The sequence below is a fragment of the Typopeltis vanoorti genome, chromosome 25 (assembly GCF_054136105.1).
Source record: "Typopeltis vanoorti isolate ZY-2024b chromosome 25, IOZ_Tvanoo_1.0, whole genome shotgun sequence".
Taxonomy (NCBI): Eukaryota; Metazoa; Arthropoda; class Arachnida; order Uropygi; family Thelyphonidae; genus Typopeltis; species Typopeltis vanoorti.
In genome coordinates this window covers 17,233,002-17,246,885 of record NC_143573.1, presented here as the reverse complement: position 1 = coordinate 17,246,885, position 13,884 = coordinate 17,233,002, and the positions used below count along the sequence as shown (strand labels likewise).

Sequence of the window (13,884 nt, the reverse complement as noted above, 5' to 3'; positions counted from 1 at the left end):
CAGGGTGCGATTCTTATTTCCAGGTATTAAGATTCAAGTTCGACGGCGAATGTTTACTATACTAATCCTTGAACATCGTCAAATAGCTATGGGTTCAGCTATTGCTGACAGCTAAGGACAGAGATTGCCCGTCCTCCAATTTCAAAAAGTTGGCTAATGTTCAAAGAACTCTGTCGCCTTCCATTGGAAAAAAAAAAAAAAAAAAGAGGCATTACACAATTTGTTCTATTTATGTACAGTACATCAGATTATCCATCCATAGTATCTTAGGTCTACAAAAAACCTGGTCTGCTCAAGATACTTCTCTGTACAACTGTTAACACTACATAAATCTCGAATCTATCCAACTACAGAATATTGTTCTCTCACACATGAGGAATGTGCATTAAAAATTTCTTTAATATGTTTGATTCTATACAGAAGAGAGCCATCTGCTTACAGATACCCAAAAAAGCATCCGTAAGCAGATGGCTTACGGGTGCTTTTTACTTAATTACTATTCACTGTTACTTGTCATCGCGTAGATATTCTATGAATATAAAACCAAAGCAAACGTTCAGATAATTTCATTTTTATTTAATAGTTCAACATTTTTCAAATATGTTGGGAAAAAGAAACGCCTGCATTAATAACCGCTTATTATCCTTTTCCGCTGTATAAAATCGCAAATGTTTCACTTGAAATCTCAAAACAATAGTTTTAAGTCATGACGAGTAACAAATCCAACAAAATGACGAATTAATACAATACTTAGGTGCGTCGTTATTTTGTTCTGTGAAGAAAATTTGTCAAGAAATGGCACTATAACCTACTTATAGTCAATGGACAGCAATTAACTTCAAAAATTCGCAAAATATCGAGTGCTTCACATTGGCTTACCTGTCATAGTCCAGGTCTTCATCAGTACAGAAATAGTGCACCTTGGAATTGCTACGTGGGCAGACCCCATTCTCCGCAGTGGCAAAATAGAGACGGTCTAGGGGGAAAAAAAATAAAGGGATAAGGTATTAATTTTCTACATCTAACAATAATTCCAAATACTGCAGATACAAACACTGTTATCCTTCAGTACATCACCAATGGTTAAGTTTCCGACATTAAATTGCTTTCAGTACATTTTTACTGTATGATGAAAGTATGCCATCATATACAAAAGGTCCATAAAGTGGACCGTGTGAAGACAAGAAAATAATCCCAAGCTATACATTTGTTATAACATCTGCACAAATGTTCTCCATGTGAAACTTAAAAATGTTCAATATAATGCGCGACGTTCTGATGAACAGACTGAACGAAATACTACCTCCATCTATTACTAAACATGCATCAGCCATTCGTTGCTTTTGTGATTTTTAATTAATATATCTTGGATCTGAAGTATCATCTAGAGCAGTGGTCGATATCCACCCCCAGGGATCTATATAACATTGTTAGGGGTCGATAGAAAAATATAAGACATCATTGTACGGGTAATATTTAATTCGGTTAACTTGGATTACCTCCATCCTGAATGACAACGCAATTAAGAGTGAATCGTGGGAACAGTGACATGAATAGGACCTGTAAGATGGAGCAAGGTCATGAAAACAGTTACGAAGGCCCATCATGTAGTCCAAAATGACGTATTTAACAATAAACGGATGTCGGTGGTTCCCACCTGGCGGCGCAGCGGGAGCGAGATTGCAACACGTGCGTCGTTGCTTATTTACTTATACTTACACGTATTCGATCCTAGTCTCATTTTTGCGCATCGACATACAAGTGAGCGTTAATGCTCTAAAATTCATCAACATACATATTATAATTCAATCGTTATTCATTCACGAACTAAACTTCTCTATTTTGAAGTGTTGAGCAGGCGTATAGTTTTGTACATCCTATATATACCTATAGGAAGATTGTATTATTGTTATTTTGTTATCAAAATTAAATTTTATATTATTTATCCCTCCTATCAAATATGTAATGTTAAGAAGGACGTCAAAAACGTATCCCTTTGACGTTAAGCCAATATAATAATATATACTATATTATACATACAAGAAGCACTGTAACTATAAAATAAACAATCTAAAAACTCACATAAGCGTCTTTTTTGCTTGTCCTATTATAATTACTTAACGGTAAAATAGAGGGGGTCGATAAAAAGTCAAGAAACTCTTGAAGGAGTCGACGGTCAAAGAAGTTTGGCGACCCCTGATCTAGAGTCTAGATAAAGCAAAGGATTGAAGATTTGGAGACTGCAGGGAAAACTCAGATATCTTAACGTCTGTTTCCAGACGTTAAGATATCCTATATGTAGTCTGCTTGGTAAAAATATACAATACAGAACGAGGTAGTTTATCAATGGGTAACACATCCCATGTAAAAGAAAGGAAGGAGATTTAAATCTCACTATAAGCGTGGATGTTTATAAATCTACAGATAATTTGGAAGTGCTTTTGTTCATTGGAATGTGATGATACGCAGGTCCTATGTGTGCAAATAATCCACAATGGATAATGGTACGCTGTTAGCATGATGCCGGAAAGTTTATTTCCATCCTTACGATGCTGGTCCCGAAATTTGTCAGCAACATTGAGGGAAAAAATCTTCAAATATTTCGACTCATTACAGATTATATTCACGTTCAATGTTTCTAAAATAGATTGATGCTTATCAATTTAAGAACCAATTTAGTCAACAAACACATAATTACACAAATCATAATTAAGAGAAATTTATAAGTTAAAATTAATAATAATGAAACAATTTGTTAATACGAGCACTAAAAATCTGAAGTTCATTGCAGGTGGTTCAATACATCTATTAAATATTCAAAAGAACGAAGACACAAAACACGTCCGAAATATTTCCACTTAATATTCTTGGGAATTAGAATCTGAGAAGTGCTAAGGAGATTAGCAGAAATCTTTTATGATGGGATCATGAGAAAACAGACTAAATTAATGCAAATATATATTTAGGTTTCCGCATCTCTTTTGATGGCGTTTAGGTTCAGTTATTCAGAGTAAAATGAACTTTCTTTACTGATGACGTGAAGTTCAGCAGGACAGTCATGATCCGGATGACCCGAGTTCTTTAAACCCCACTTCCAAGATGAATATTACATTACAAGTTAATGTGAATAAATAACGATGAGAATTCTATTATTAAATTATTGATATGCACACTCAAGGTATGTATACAAGTCAACAGACTAACGTGTCTCTTCTCCGCCCAACAGACTGAGGTTCGAATCCCGAGTAGCCATGGGTCTTTTCCAACCATCCTGGCATCAAACAATCAAATTCCTGAATGTACCCGAAAGGGGTGTACAATACAGTACGGTAGTATAAAGTTTACATTATTACTAACTTCTTATCTACAACTTTCCTACAAATTAGCCTATTATCTATCAAGACTAATACTGTCAGCTCATATTTCGGCCTTCTAAGGCCCTTCCTACTGCATCAAGTAGAACTTGGTCTTCCTCCAGGTCTTTTTTCCTGCCGTCCTGGAATCAAACACTTATTTTACTAATCTATCCTCTCCCATTCTGCAATGGGAGAGGAAATTTGATATTGCTAGCATTCACGAATGTTAGCAATATCAAATTCCTTCATAACATCTTCGTTTTTAAATATGCTTTTGCCAGTAATGCAATGTGTTCTATTTCCTATTTTTTTTCACAGAACTCTCATATCTGTTGTCTCTGATCCTCGGTCAACTGTTTTACTCCTAACCCAGATTTCAGATACATACCTTAAAATTGGTTTGAACACCGTTTTGTATACAAATAGTTTAGTGTTTTGAGTGTTTTAATCTCTCTCTCTTATTCCATATAAATTTATTCAGTTGACCCTCTACCATTAGAGGCTTTGCTAATTCTGTTGCCTACTTCCATATTTCATTTGCCATATGTGACTTTGCAGAACCCTATTTATCAAATATCATTTTTTATCATTTTTCAAATATCATTTTACATTCCTCCATTAGTGTCATGTGGACATCAGAATAAAAAAAGACGAGGAGCCTATTGATTTTTTTTTTATTTTTATGACAAACTGGAGGTTGCATTCTTTCCATAAAGCTAAGATGCTTTATTTTATAGGTTCACCATTCCGGAACACACTTACCACAATCAAGTGATTTAAGTACTATATACTGTTCGGTATATTAACAACATAACATTGCCGCCTTTTGAATAGATTTTCCCCTGGTAATCTTTATCATATGCTTTTTACAGATTACAAAACTAGAATATCCTTTCATTCTTTCTATTTGCTTAATGACTTTTCAAAGCGATTGGAAAGTTTATTAATGGCACATTTTCTATTCCTTGCGTGATACTCTTTTCTTAATTTCTAAGTTTTTCAAGTCCAACCAGATTTTGCCACTCCTTCAACATGTTTATCTTCCACACTGCACGTATAATCCAGTCCAATCCAGTATTCTCGTCTCAACCAAATCCTTCCTGATGTTATCCTTCCAGCGTTATCGTAGTCCTCCACTAGTTCGACTTCCGCCAGGTCTCATCCTCAACTTTTTAACATTTTCTCTCCACTTACCAAACAATTGCAGTCTACAAGCTCTGATTTCATCAGTTAGCAATGGAAGTTTGGAAGACGTAGTGAATGTTAAGATCTAGTTGCTACATGTATGCTATATTGTGTTTTTTGTATTTTATTATTTCAAGCAATTAACGTTCCAAAATCTTTCAAGCAGGAGGCTTTTTCTTTTTTTTTTTTTAATTTCTGGTTATCAATAGTAAACTGATCATTTTTTCTTTGGCTGCTGTTCCTACATACTCTTAAATATTCACATTTAACCTGGTTAATCTGTAATCCTAGTTTTTCGGCAGCAGTTAAGCGTTTTCAGCAATTTCTCCAACTAGGCATCACCTGAATATTCTAATATTACAATTCCTCTTATGTTATCTTTTAGTTTCTTTAAGACGGTTTTCGGTAGCTAAATTAGGATAGATCTCTTTGTTTGATTTTGTCTTAATAGCAAATTAAGTCATAGCATGGTATTGGCTAAGAGATTTATTCCAAGTTCATTTATTACATCCTAAAGGCTTCCTCTATGAATGCGATCATACGCATTTTTTTAATCGACTGATTATGGATAGGCTTACTACATTCCCATTTTATTTTCTGCAATCGTCTTACATTAAATATCTGGTCAACAGTGAACTTATTTCCAGGGGCATGAATATTTGTGATTGTCCTAACTCTTTGTGGAAAGGGAGTGACCATATGGCGTTAAAATGACGTCACATTTGAATAACTAACTTATTAAGTTTATCAGTATATGTGCAGTTATTCCAATTCTATATAGAGCACATAACCACTAACAAGGAATATATTTTAGCAGGTACCAATTCTGTTATTTCTTACATTATTGCAAGTCTTTCGGAAGTTACGAAAAATTACTGTTAAATGGGGTGTAATAAACCCCATTTAACAGTAATGAAAAGAAAAAAAAATGTTTAACAATCAACGCAGGTAATGAAGAGCTATTATTAACCCTACATGAATAATATGCATTACATCCGAGATCCGTGGGACTGCAATTTCTAATGAACGAAGACCAGACTTGACGAAAAATAATTCCTTCATTTATATTACATTGGTTAAGTGTGCGTAACATTTCGGACATGATTTTCACTTCCTGTGTGACAACTAGATCGGATTGTGCTTTTTCTTTTCAAGCTGTTCAAGACATTCATCTCTCTAGATAAGCTATTATGCCACACACGTAACATATAAAAAAGGGGAAAAAAAAGAAGGCAATGCCACAAGAAGAGTGGATTTTATAGACTTTGTCACCCTCCCCCCCACCACAAACACACATTTAATAGGAAATGGTGGGTTTGAGGAGGATGTAAATTCATGTTGTTGACGTTTTTCTTTTTCACGTTTTTTTTTTTTTTTTTCTTTGCAGCCTCGGTTTTCCTGATTAAGTAAGAGAACATATTAAGTAAAAGAAACAAACAGCTCCCTTGGGAGGATGATGTAGACTGGTTATTCAAGTTTTCGAGAGCCAGTTAGGTATTTAAAGTTCTTAGTCCATCTTTCTTGCGCAGCTGTAGATGATGTGTGCTCTGCCTCGTAGTTTTAATTATTCCTAATTTTGGTGGGAGAAGGAACGAGATACATCATGGCGATATCTTCCGTTGTGGATTGATTTCCTGTGTAGAGAAAAAGTGAATTTATTGCCTTCGGAGACCTCTAAGATATCAGATCACTGCCATTTTTTGATATCTAATTCCAGAGTGAAGTGCATACGAGGGTGTACGCTATTCAGCAAGCTTGTAATTATTTCAGCTGCTTTGTAAATTCTGGCCAGATGATGACATCACTCAAGTAGGAGAGCCATATTTTCTGTTTTAAATCTTTTTTTCCCCCCTCTAGCAGTTACTTGGATCCCATATAATAGAATGAATTACATCGGAACCAGAGAAGTTTCAGAAGTATGTTTCTGTAGTTAATTATATTTAATGAGTTCGGCTGCTGTTCGGTCAATCCCTGATACATTGTTCTTTGAGTTATTTCACACTTCATTCTACTTCCTTTGATGGATTATTTCTAGATGGCAAGACTTCTGTTTAAAAGTTTCAGCAGGTTCAACGCAATTTAAAAATTGGTTAAAAAGTACTTTCGCTCTTTCCGCTTGCTATCATTTCACTTCTAGTAGCTGATGATATTGTTGATTATCACTGCTTTCATATGTGGACTTTGTGTGTGTGTGTGTGTGTGTGTGTGTGTGTGTGTTTCTAATTTGTTTGATTATTTTATTGGTTTCCCTGCTGTTCTCTGTCCTGTACCATACGAGTGGTACGAATATCGGATGGGCTAGTACGAGAAAAAGGAGGAAGATAGAAATAATTGGCTTATTAAGCCAATTATTTCTATCTTCCTCCTTTTTCTCGTACTCTACTACGAATTCATATTCTTTAATAAACAATTTTTTTTTTCATTATCTATTACTTTAGATTTCAAATGATTTGAAAATATGATCTGAAATCACATAGGCAAATCACGCTCCTTTTTGAAAAACTCTTCGGATTTCTTAAATAAATTAAAAATATCTCATTACAACCTACTGATCTTCGATGTAGAATCTCTATATATTAATGTACCTCCCAAAGAGACTTTACAATTACTTGCTGACATCTTCCCACAAGATATTATAAAAGTATTTGATTTCTTGATGCATTCTGGATATTTCTTGTGTCAAAACAAATTCTACAATTAAGTGGAAGGAACGGCCATGGGAAGTTCACTTTCACCTGCTTTAGTCAACTTTTATTTGGAACATCTAGAAGACGTCCTGTTTTCATTTTTATTCCCTCAACCATCCTTTTGGGTTAGATATATAGACGACATCTTTTCACTGTGGCCTCACAACAGAGATTCCTTACCTTCCTTTTAAGAAAAAAATTAATTCCTTACATCCTCGTATTAAGTTTACCATGGAGATTGAAAAAGACAACAAGTTATCCTTTTTAGACATCCTCCTGATCCGCTTACCTTCAGGTATTCTGACAACAACAGTTTAAAGGAAACCCACTTTTACTGGACGTTACATTCTCAAACAATCTGCCCATCATCCTTATCAAAAAACAGGAATCATAAAATGTTTGATTCGACGAGCTAGAACTAATTGCTCAACTTCCCCATGAATTACAGAAAGAACTTTCAACTATCAAACATCACATAAAATTAAATGGCTTCTCCGAAAAGAGTACACAACATCGATTCCTACAATCCAATCCAGAACAACAAAGAATCAATACGTCGAGTTCCAATTCCATATATTTCCGGGATTTCAGAACCAATTTCTAGAATTCTGAAGAAATATGATTTAACAGCCACTTATATCCCTATTAACAAAATATCCACCTATTTCCCCTCTTCTAAAGATAAACGCTCAACTATGTCTCTGCCTGGTTATCAAGTTCCTTGTAACTGCAATCTGTCGTACTTTGGAAAACTGGACGCTCTATAGAAAAAAAGAATACAAGAACATCAATCATACATTCTTCACAACAAATCCGATAAGTCTGGATTGGCGCAGCACGGGATAGAGACAAACCACTACATTCTCTGGTCCAAGACTCGCCTTGTACGCAGATATCGCTATAAATTCGAACGCCTATTCAAAGAGCGTGCTGAGGCCTTACTTCAATGCCCTAACTTGAATCGAAATAATTGTATATCCTTGTCAAAAATATGGGAAAGTTTAATCCGGATAACACACTAACTCTTTTTTTTTTAATTGAGACCTAATTCTTACATTAGTCTAATGGTATCTTTAATTGAATTTATAAATTAAGATTGTTATGAAATTGTGAATTAATACCTATAATTTATTCATCACTCTGGTGAAATTTACCTCTTTTTAATACTTAGCAATGTAACATCACGCGGCTCGTTCTGCTTTTGAATGATCAACTGTTGGTATTCCAGCTTGTAAAAACTGTTCCTATCAAACCACTGATGATACTCTGTTAGTTTCAGACTGAAATATTTGGCAAACATTAAAATATTTTTGTGCTAACGTGTTTATAATTCTTAATTTAATATCACAAGCGTCCCTCAAGAATAGAAAAATGAGTTCTGTGCTGCTACTTTTCTGCTTTCCTTGGTATGATTCATTATGTTTTCGATATTTTCTCTTTCAGATGCTCCTTTAAATTTCCAAATCAAATCTCATAATTTCTCTTTCCTGTATTTACTCTGGTTTATTAATATTGCATTCCTGTTGTTTCGTGTGTACTTCAACATATTTACTATTTATTTTGCCTCTTACAACTCCAATTAGAAAATGATAACTATCGTACTCAACTCCAGATGCAACTGCTATCTTTTATCGATTATGATATGGTCTCTTTGTTTAAATGTATATCCATTAGATAAGTTCCGTGTCTGTTTGTATATATTCTTCTCCATAAACAGAGCACTACTTAATATTTAGTACTACTTAGATTTTTGGATGCAGCCAAATGAATTATCTTTCTCCATCAATATTGATTTATTCGTGAAGAACTGGACCTCCAATAATTTTTCTATATACAGTACTGCATTTCGAACTTTTGTACTGTAATCTCCTTACAGAATAGTTACATAATTCTTTGAGTTACGGGAACCACCAATTAGGCTCCTGTAACTTGCAGGATTCCGCAGGGATCTGAGATGGGTCCATTTTTTCTATCATTACACTTTAATCGTGTAATTTAAAAGTTTAATGTCTGCGTAAAAAAATAAATAAATAAATAAAATAAAAATAAAAAAATCTACGTGTCAACTATTATTTGGGTAACGAAAAACAGCAAAAGAAAAGAGGATAGAAATAGAAGTGCAGTTTCAATATGACGCAGATTTTTTATGAGACGAGGCTGTTGGCCCCACGCTCAACCTTGAGAATCTTTATAACCAATTGATCCCTTTCCTTCGACACCTACCTGGGCTGGGAAGCCTTGGTGCTAACAATGCTATCGACGATCCAACAATCCCCCACGACCATATCAAGAGGGCGACATCATGTGAGGAGCTTTTACATGGAATTTTTTTTTTTTCTATTACGAACACACGTGACTGACTTGTCAGCAAACTTTTGATATTATTTTTCTTTTAACGGAATGCTCCTAAACTTCTTCAGTCCGCCACGGAGTTCCTATTTTTCTATTCCTGAAGTCAACTTCGCCACATGCATCTCTGGCTAAGTAAGTCAACATTTTCCTAAGGATTTTATCCTTGGGTGTCTAAGGTATTTCAAACTCATTCTTTCCGAATAATATTTGTTTGTCTATTCTACCAAAGCATAATCTTGCATAACTGTTCCTTAAAAAAGGAAAATTTTAATTTTTTTTTTTTTTTTTTTTTTAAAACCCTCTTCCATGCACGCTATTTTGAGACTTTTTTTAAATCTTCAAAACAACGTGCAATATTTGAATGCACTGTCAGTTTGCAAAACTCGAGAAGGGGGAATAAGCATTTTTACTGTGATATAACTTTAAAATATTGCTCGAGATTTCGGTCTTTTAAAGCTGAATGATGCCAAAAGTGTGCTGACTACAAATCAATCATCGGAAAATAAATTTACCGGTACGCAGTGAGAATGCAAACGTTTTTATAAATGTTATCGAACGCAGTTGATTTCTAACCAAAAAAGCACATGTTGAGTTTTCCTTTCAACTGTGCTACGGCAGCTGACTTTCTGAGAAAACAATATAGTTTGTTCCGGGAATTCTTATTTCAGAAGTTCACACTGCGTTTATAAGAACCAAGCAACACTTCAGCCGTAGTGCAGTGGCCTTTGGAGAGGCTATTACTACAATCTGCAACGGCGCTTGACAGAATAATACACGGTAGTGTATCGCATGTTTAATACCGTAGAATCGGATAAACCAGCTCTGAAAATTAAACATGGCACTTTCTGAAGCCATTTCAGGCCTCTAAGTAGGGTTTGTTGTCTCACAACAAGCCATGAAAATATCTACTACTTAGTTTTTCACCAACTTACGAGTATGTGCCACACAGATTGGAACCACAAGCCCGATCGTTGCCGCTTCCGAGGGCGGAGATGCTGTCATCTCGACCGACAAGGTCAGCAATTATGGTGGACAAGTTGAGAGAGTGGGATGTGTACGGTTGATTGGGGTTTAATAAAACAGCAACCAAACTATAGTGCGACGAGCCCAGGTTAAAAGATATGTACCTAACAAACAAATAAATCTACCAGTGCTTTATAAAATTGAAAAATATATACATAAAAAATAAGGAGTCAAATAATATGATGTCCTTAAACATGTAAAAGGCTACAAATTTAAGTCTGGTCATTTAAATTCAAAATTTAAATCCAGTTATGCAATAATCTTCATAGAGCTTTAATATGTATTCCAGTAGACTCACTCATCATTGAATGCCTGAAGTGAATTGAATAAGTAGAGTATGGTTCTTAGAACTCTAAGCCTTATTTATTCAAGACTCAAAAATACTAATCGTGTGTGAATCGCTGTTTAAGTGCAGCAAACGTAATAATGTCCCTATTATGGAGGTGACTATGGTGAAGCCATGTGCTATAAAGTGAGGTTGTTAGAGGTTTATGCTGAAAATGTCCCTCACTTGGGTCATGAAGAATGACAGAAGTGTGAAACTAGGCTTTTCTGAGAGCATAATTTATCTTGCCTTGCAAAGAGACCCTATCGATGTGTAAAACATGGGGAAATAAAATGATGTATGGTGGCAAAGTATATCTACACAAAAAGATATTCGAATGCGTCAGATAGCCTAAAAGAGAATCTGTAGGGTGTAATGTTAATTTTTTTTTCTTCCTACGTAGTTCTCTCTTATTTTTATTATTTATCTTTTTAAAGAATGAACTAGATAACGTTGCTGATTACATGTTACACTAAGTTGCAGTTTACATTAGTGTTTACAATTGTAGAATTTCACAGGACAAGTCATCAGAAATAAATATGAGAGGACTGGTTGCCAAGAATTAACAAATATGTTTGTTAATTCTTGTTTGTTAAATGAATGGATTTTTCGGCATTTGTGTTTTTCGGAATAAAAACGCCGTTTCTGTATGAGAATACTGAATCAAACTCGAGTTTTATACCCAAATGGTATACTGTGCAACAAAAGCAGGTCATTCAAGTGTACCTTTTCTATATGTGCTTTGTAAGTATGGCACCCAATTTTATGGTTGAGGTTTTTTTTTTTTTTTAAATTGTATCCTACGTCAAGGGGCGAGAGGATGATTGCAGTTTTAATATTTTGTTATTATGTTTTTAAACTGGTTGCCTACAGTTTTATTCACTTTGCTCTGTTAGCTGAAAACAATAATAGTAACTTCTAGAAATGGGGCCATATAACAACATGAAATACGCATAACGTTACTATTTGTTACAGAGATAGTATGATATATAATAATTATAATGTGAGGTATATAAAAATATCAGACTTAATTTTTTGATAGTATAAAATCTCTAAGTATGTGTGGGCGAGTGGAGAATATTACTACTTTGCGTTCGTTTTCGAGTTGGGAGAAACTCGCACTACAGAATTCTTCCATTTCATTTAAGGGGGCAGTGTTCTATAATTGTGAACATTATCCGAATTTCTTTGTATCATAATGTAAACAGTAAACGTGAATGGACAAATCTTTACCTCATACAATAATAATCTCCTTTATATTCTTAAATTGATAAATGATTATTCTATACACTATTATTTCATAGACTAACCGAACAAACGGAACACGTTCAAATTAAACCAAAAAAGACCTTAAAGACAGATCTTAATATGTGGCTGTTCAGACGAAAATGGCTGCTTCAGTGTTTCGAGAGGCTCCGTAGCTCAGTCAGTATAGACGAAGCCCTTTGGTCGGAAAGGCCTGGGTTCGATTCCCGTCAGTGACTTGAGGAACCTTCTGGTCTCTTTCGATTAGAGGTGAGTTAACCCGACTCATACGAAGGTGGGGGAGTGTTTTCATCCGGAAAGAAACTCCGGTTTTTTTCCCCAGAACAGGCAAACCGGTCCCATGAACACACATGGATTACAGTCGTGAATACGTCCCAGCCATATGCCGATCCTGAGCCAGCATAAAACTGGGGGATTGGGGAATGGTGAACTACCCTGTAAAAGTCTCACCGGGAATACTTTGTGGACAACGCCTACAAAGCAACAACAAATATACCACTGTAAACCATCGAAATAATCCAAGATATATATACACAAAAAAAAAAAATCCGAATCAGATAAAGCTATTCTTGAAGCCTAATATTATATCCATTATTGTATTATATAATGGTCGAAAAAAGAAAGAGAATTAAATGGAATAAAAATTAAAAGAAAATTTAATTTTTGTTGGATATGCAGATTATGTAGTATTACTTCATCATCATAAAAAAAAAGGAACATTATCTCCAAAAGCGAGTCAAATTTCGAGGTATGCAGTAGATTTTGCATGAAAATATAAACAAAAAAAAATCAAAACAATGGTATGCAAAATAACCAATAATATGAGTATTAGACTAAATGAAAAATACAAATATAATGCACCCAATAAAGTAAAGTTAAACTAGCAAGAGACTGGAAACTAAATATGAAAAGACCAATTGGTAGAAAAAGAAAACGATGGATAGACGACCTGCACTGAAGTAATGTAGCCACAACAAGCTTAAGCTTAAAGCATGAACATTTTATGTGTATATTCCCCCTCCACCATTGGAATACTGTGAGAACAGCATTCCAAAGTTTAGGTGGATATGTAGTTATTGGCTGGAGTGATGAAAAGTAGAGTGAGGAAGAAAAATGCCACTATTTTACTAGAAAAGTGATGTGCTGGTTATGCCAGGAAAGGGTAAGCAAAAAGCCCAAGAAGCTAGTTCTAAACTTGACTGTAAAACTGAATATTATCAAAGGCAAAGAGAAAACTAAGTTTTTGTGTGTGTGCGGGGGAGGAAGTTGGGAAGCATTAAACATGACTTGGTTGTTACACCACATCGAAAGACAGTATGGACAGTGTATGTTTGAGTACTGTAGTGTGTCATAAGCAGTGGAAATGGAACGTGCGATCATCAGCAAAACTGTGAATAGGATTTAGGATCGGTAGAAAGAAGTTCGTTTTATGTATACAAAGAAGTGGGCGGATGAAAAACCTCGAGCCTTGCGAAAGAGAGAACACCTTCCACCATAACACGTAGTGAACGACTTGAGAGAAAACTGACAATCCAAAGGACAAGATAGGCATCTGATGAAAAGTCCTCGATGTCGGATCCTATGATGAAAGAAAAGCGTTACATGATGGAACTTCATCAGGACCAGAAGCTGTCTTGGTATTCGGGTTGTTCGAGATTCTTCTGATTACTTTCAGGCAGAAGGCATCGTG

General features: G+C 35.0%; 1 protein-coding gene across 2 annotated transcripts in view; it reads right to left on the bottom strand.

Annotated features, from left to right (window-relative positions):
• The window catches only part of LOC150092575 (dual specificity protein phosphatase CDC14C-like), a 301,512-nt gene that overhangs the window by 238,952 nt on the left and 48,676 nt on the right, over nucleotides 1-13,884 (bottom strand). For both annotated transcript variants that reach the window (XM_090414344.1, XM_090414345.1), the window contains exon 2: nucleotides 880-976. In XM_090414344.1, coding sequence (XP_090270470.1) covers nucleotides 880-976 — 97 coding nt within the window. The remainder of the gene's footprint in view (nucleotides 1-879; nucleotides 977-13,884) is intronic.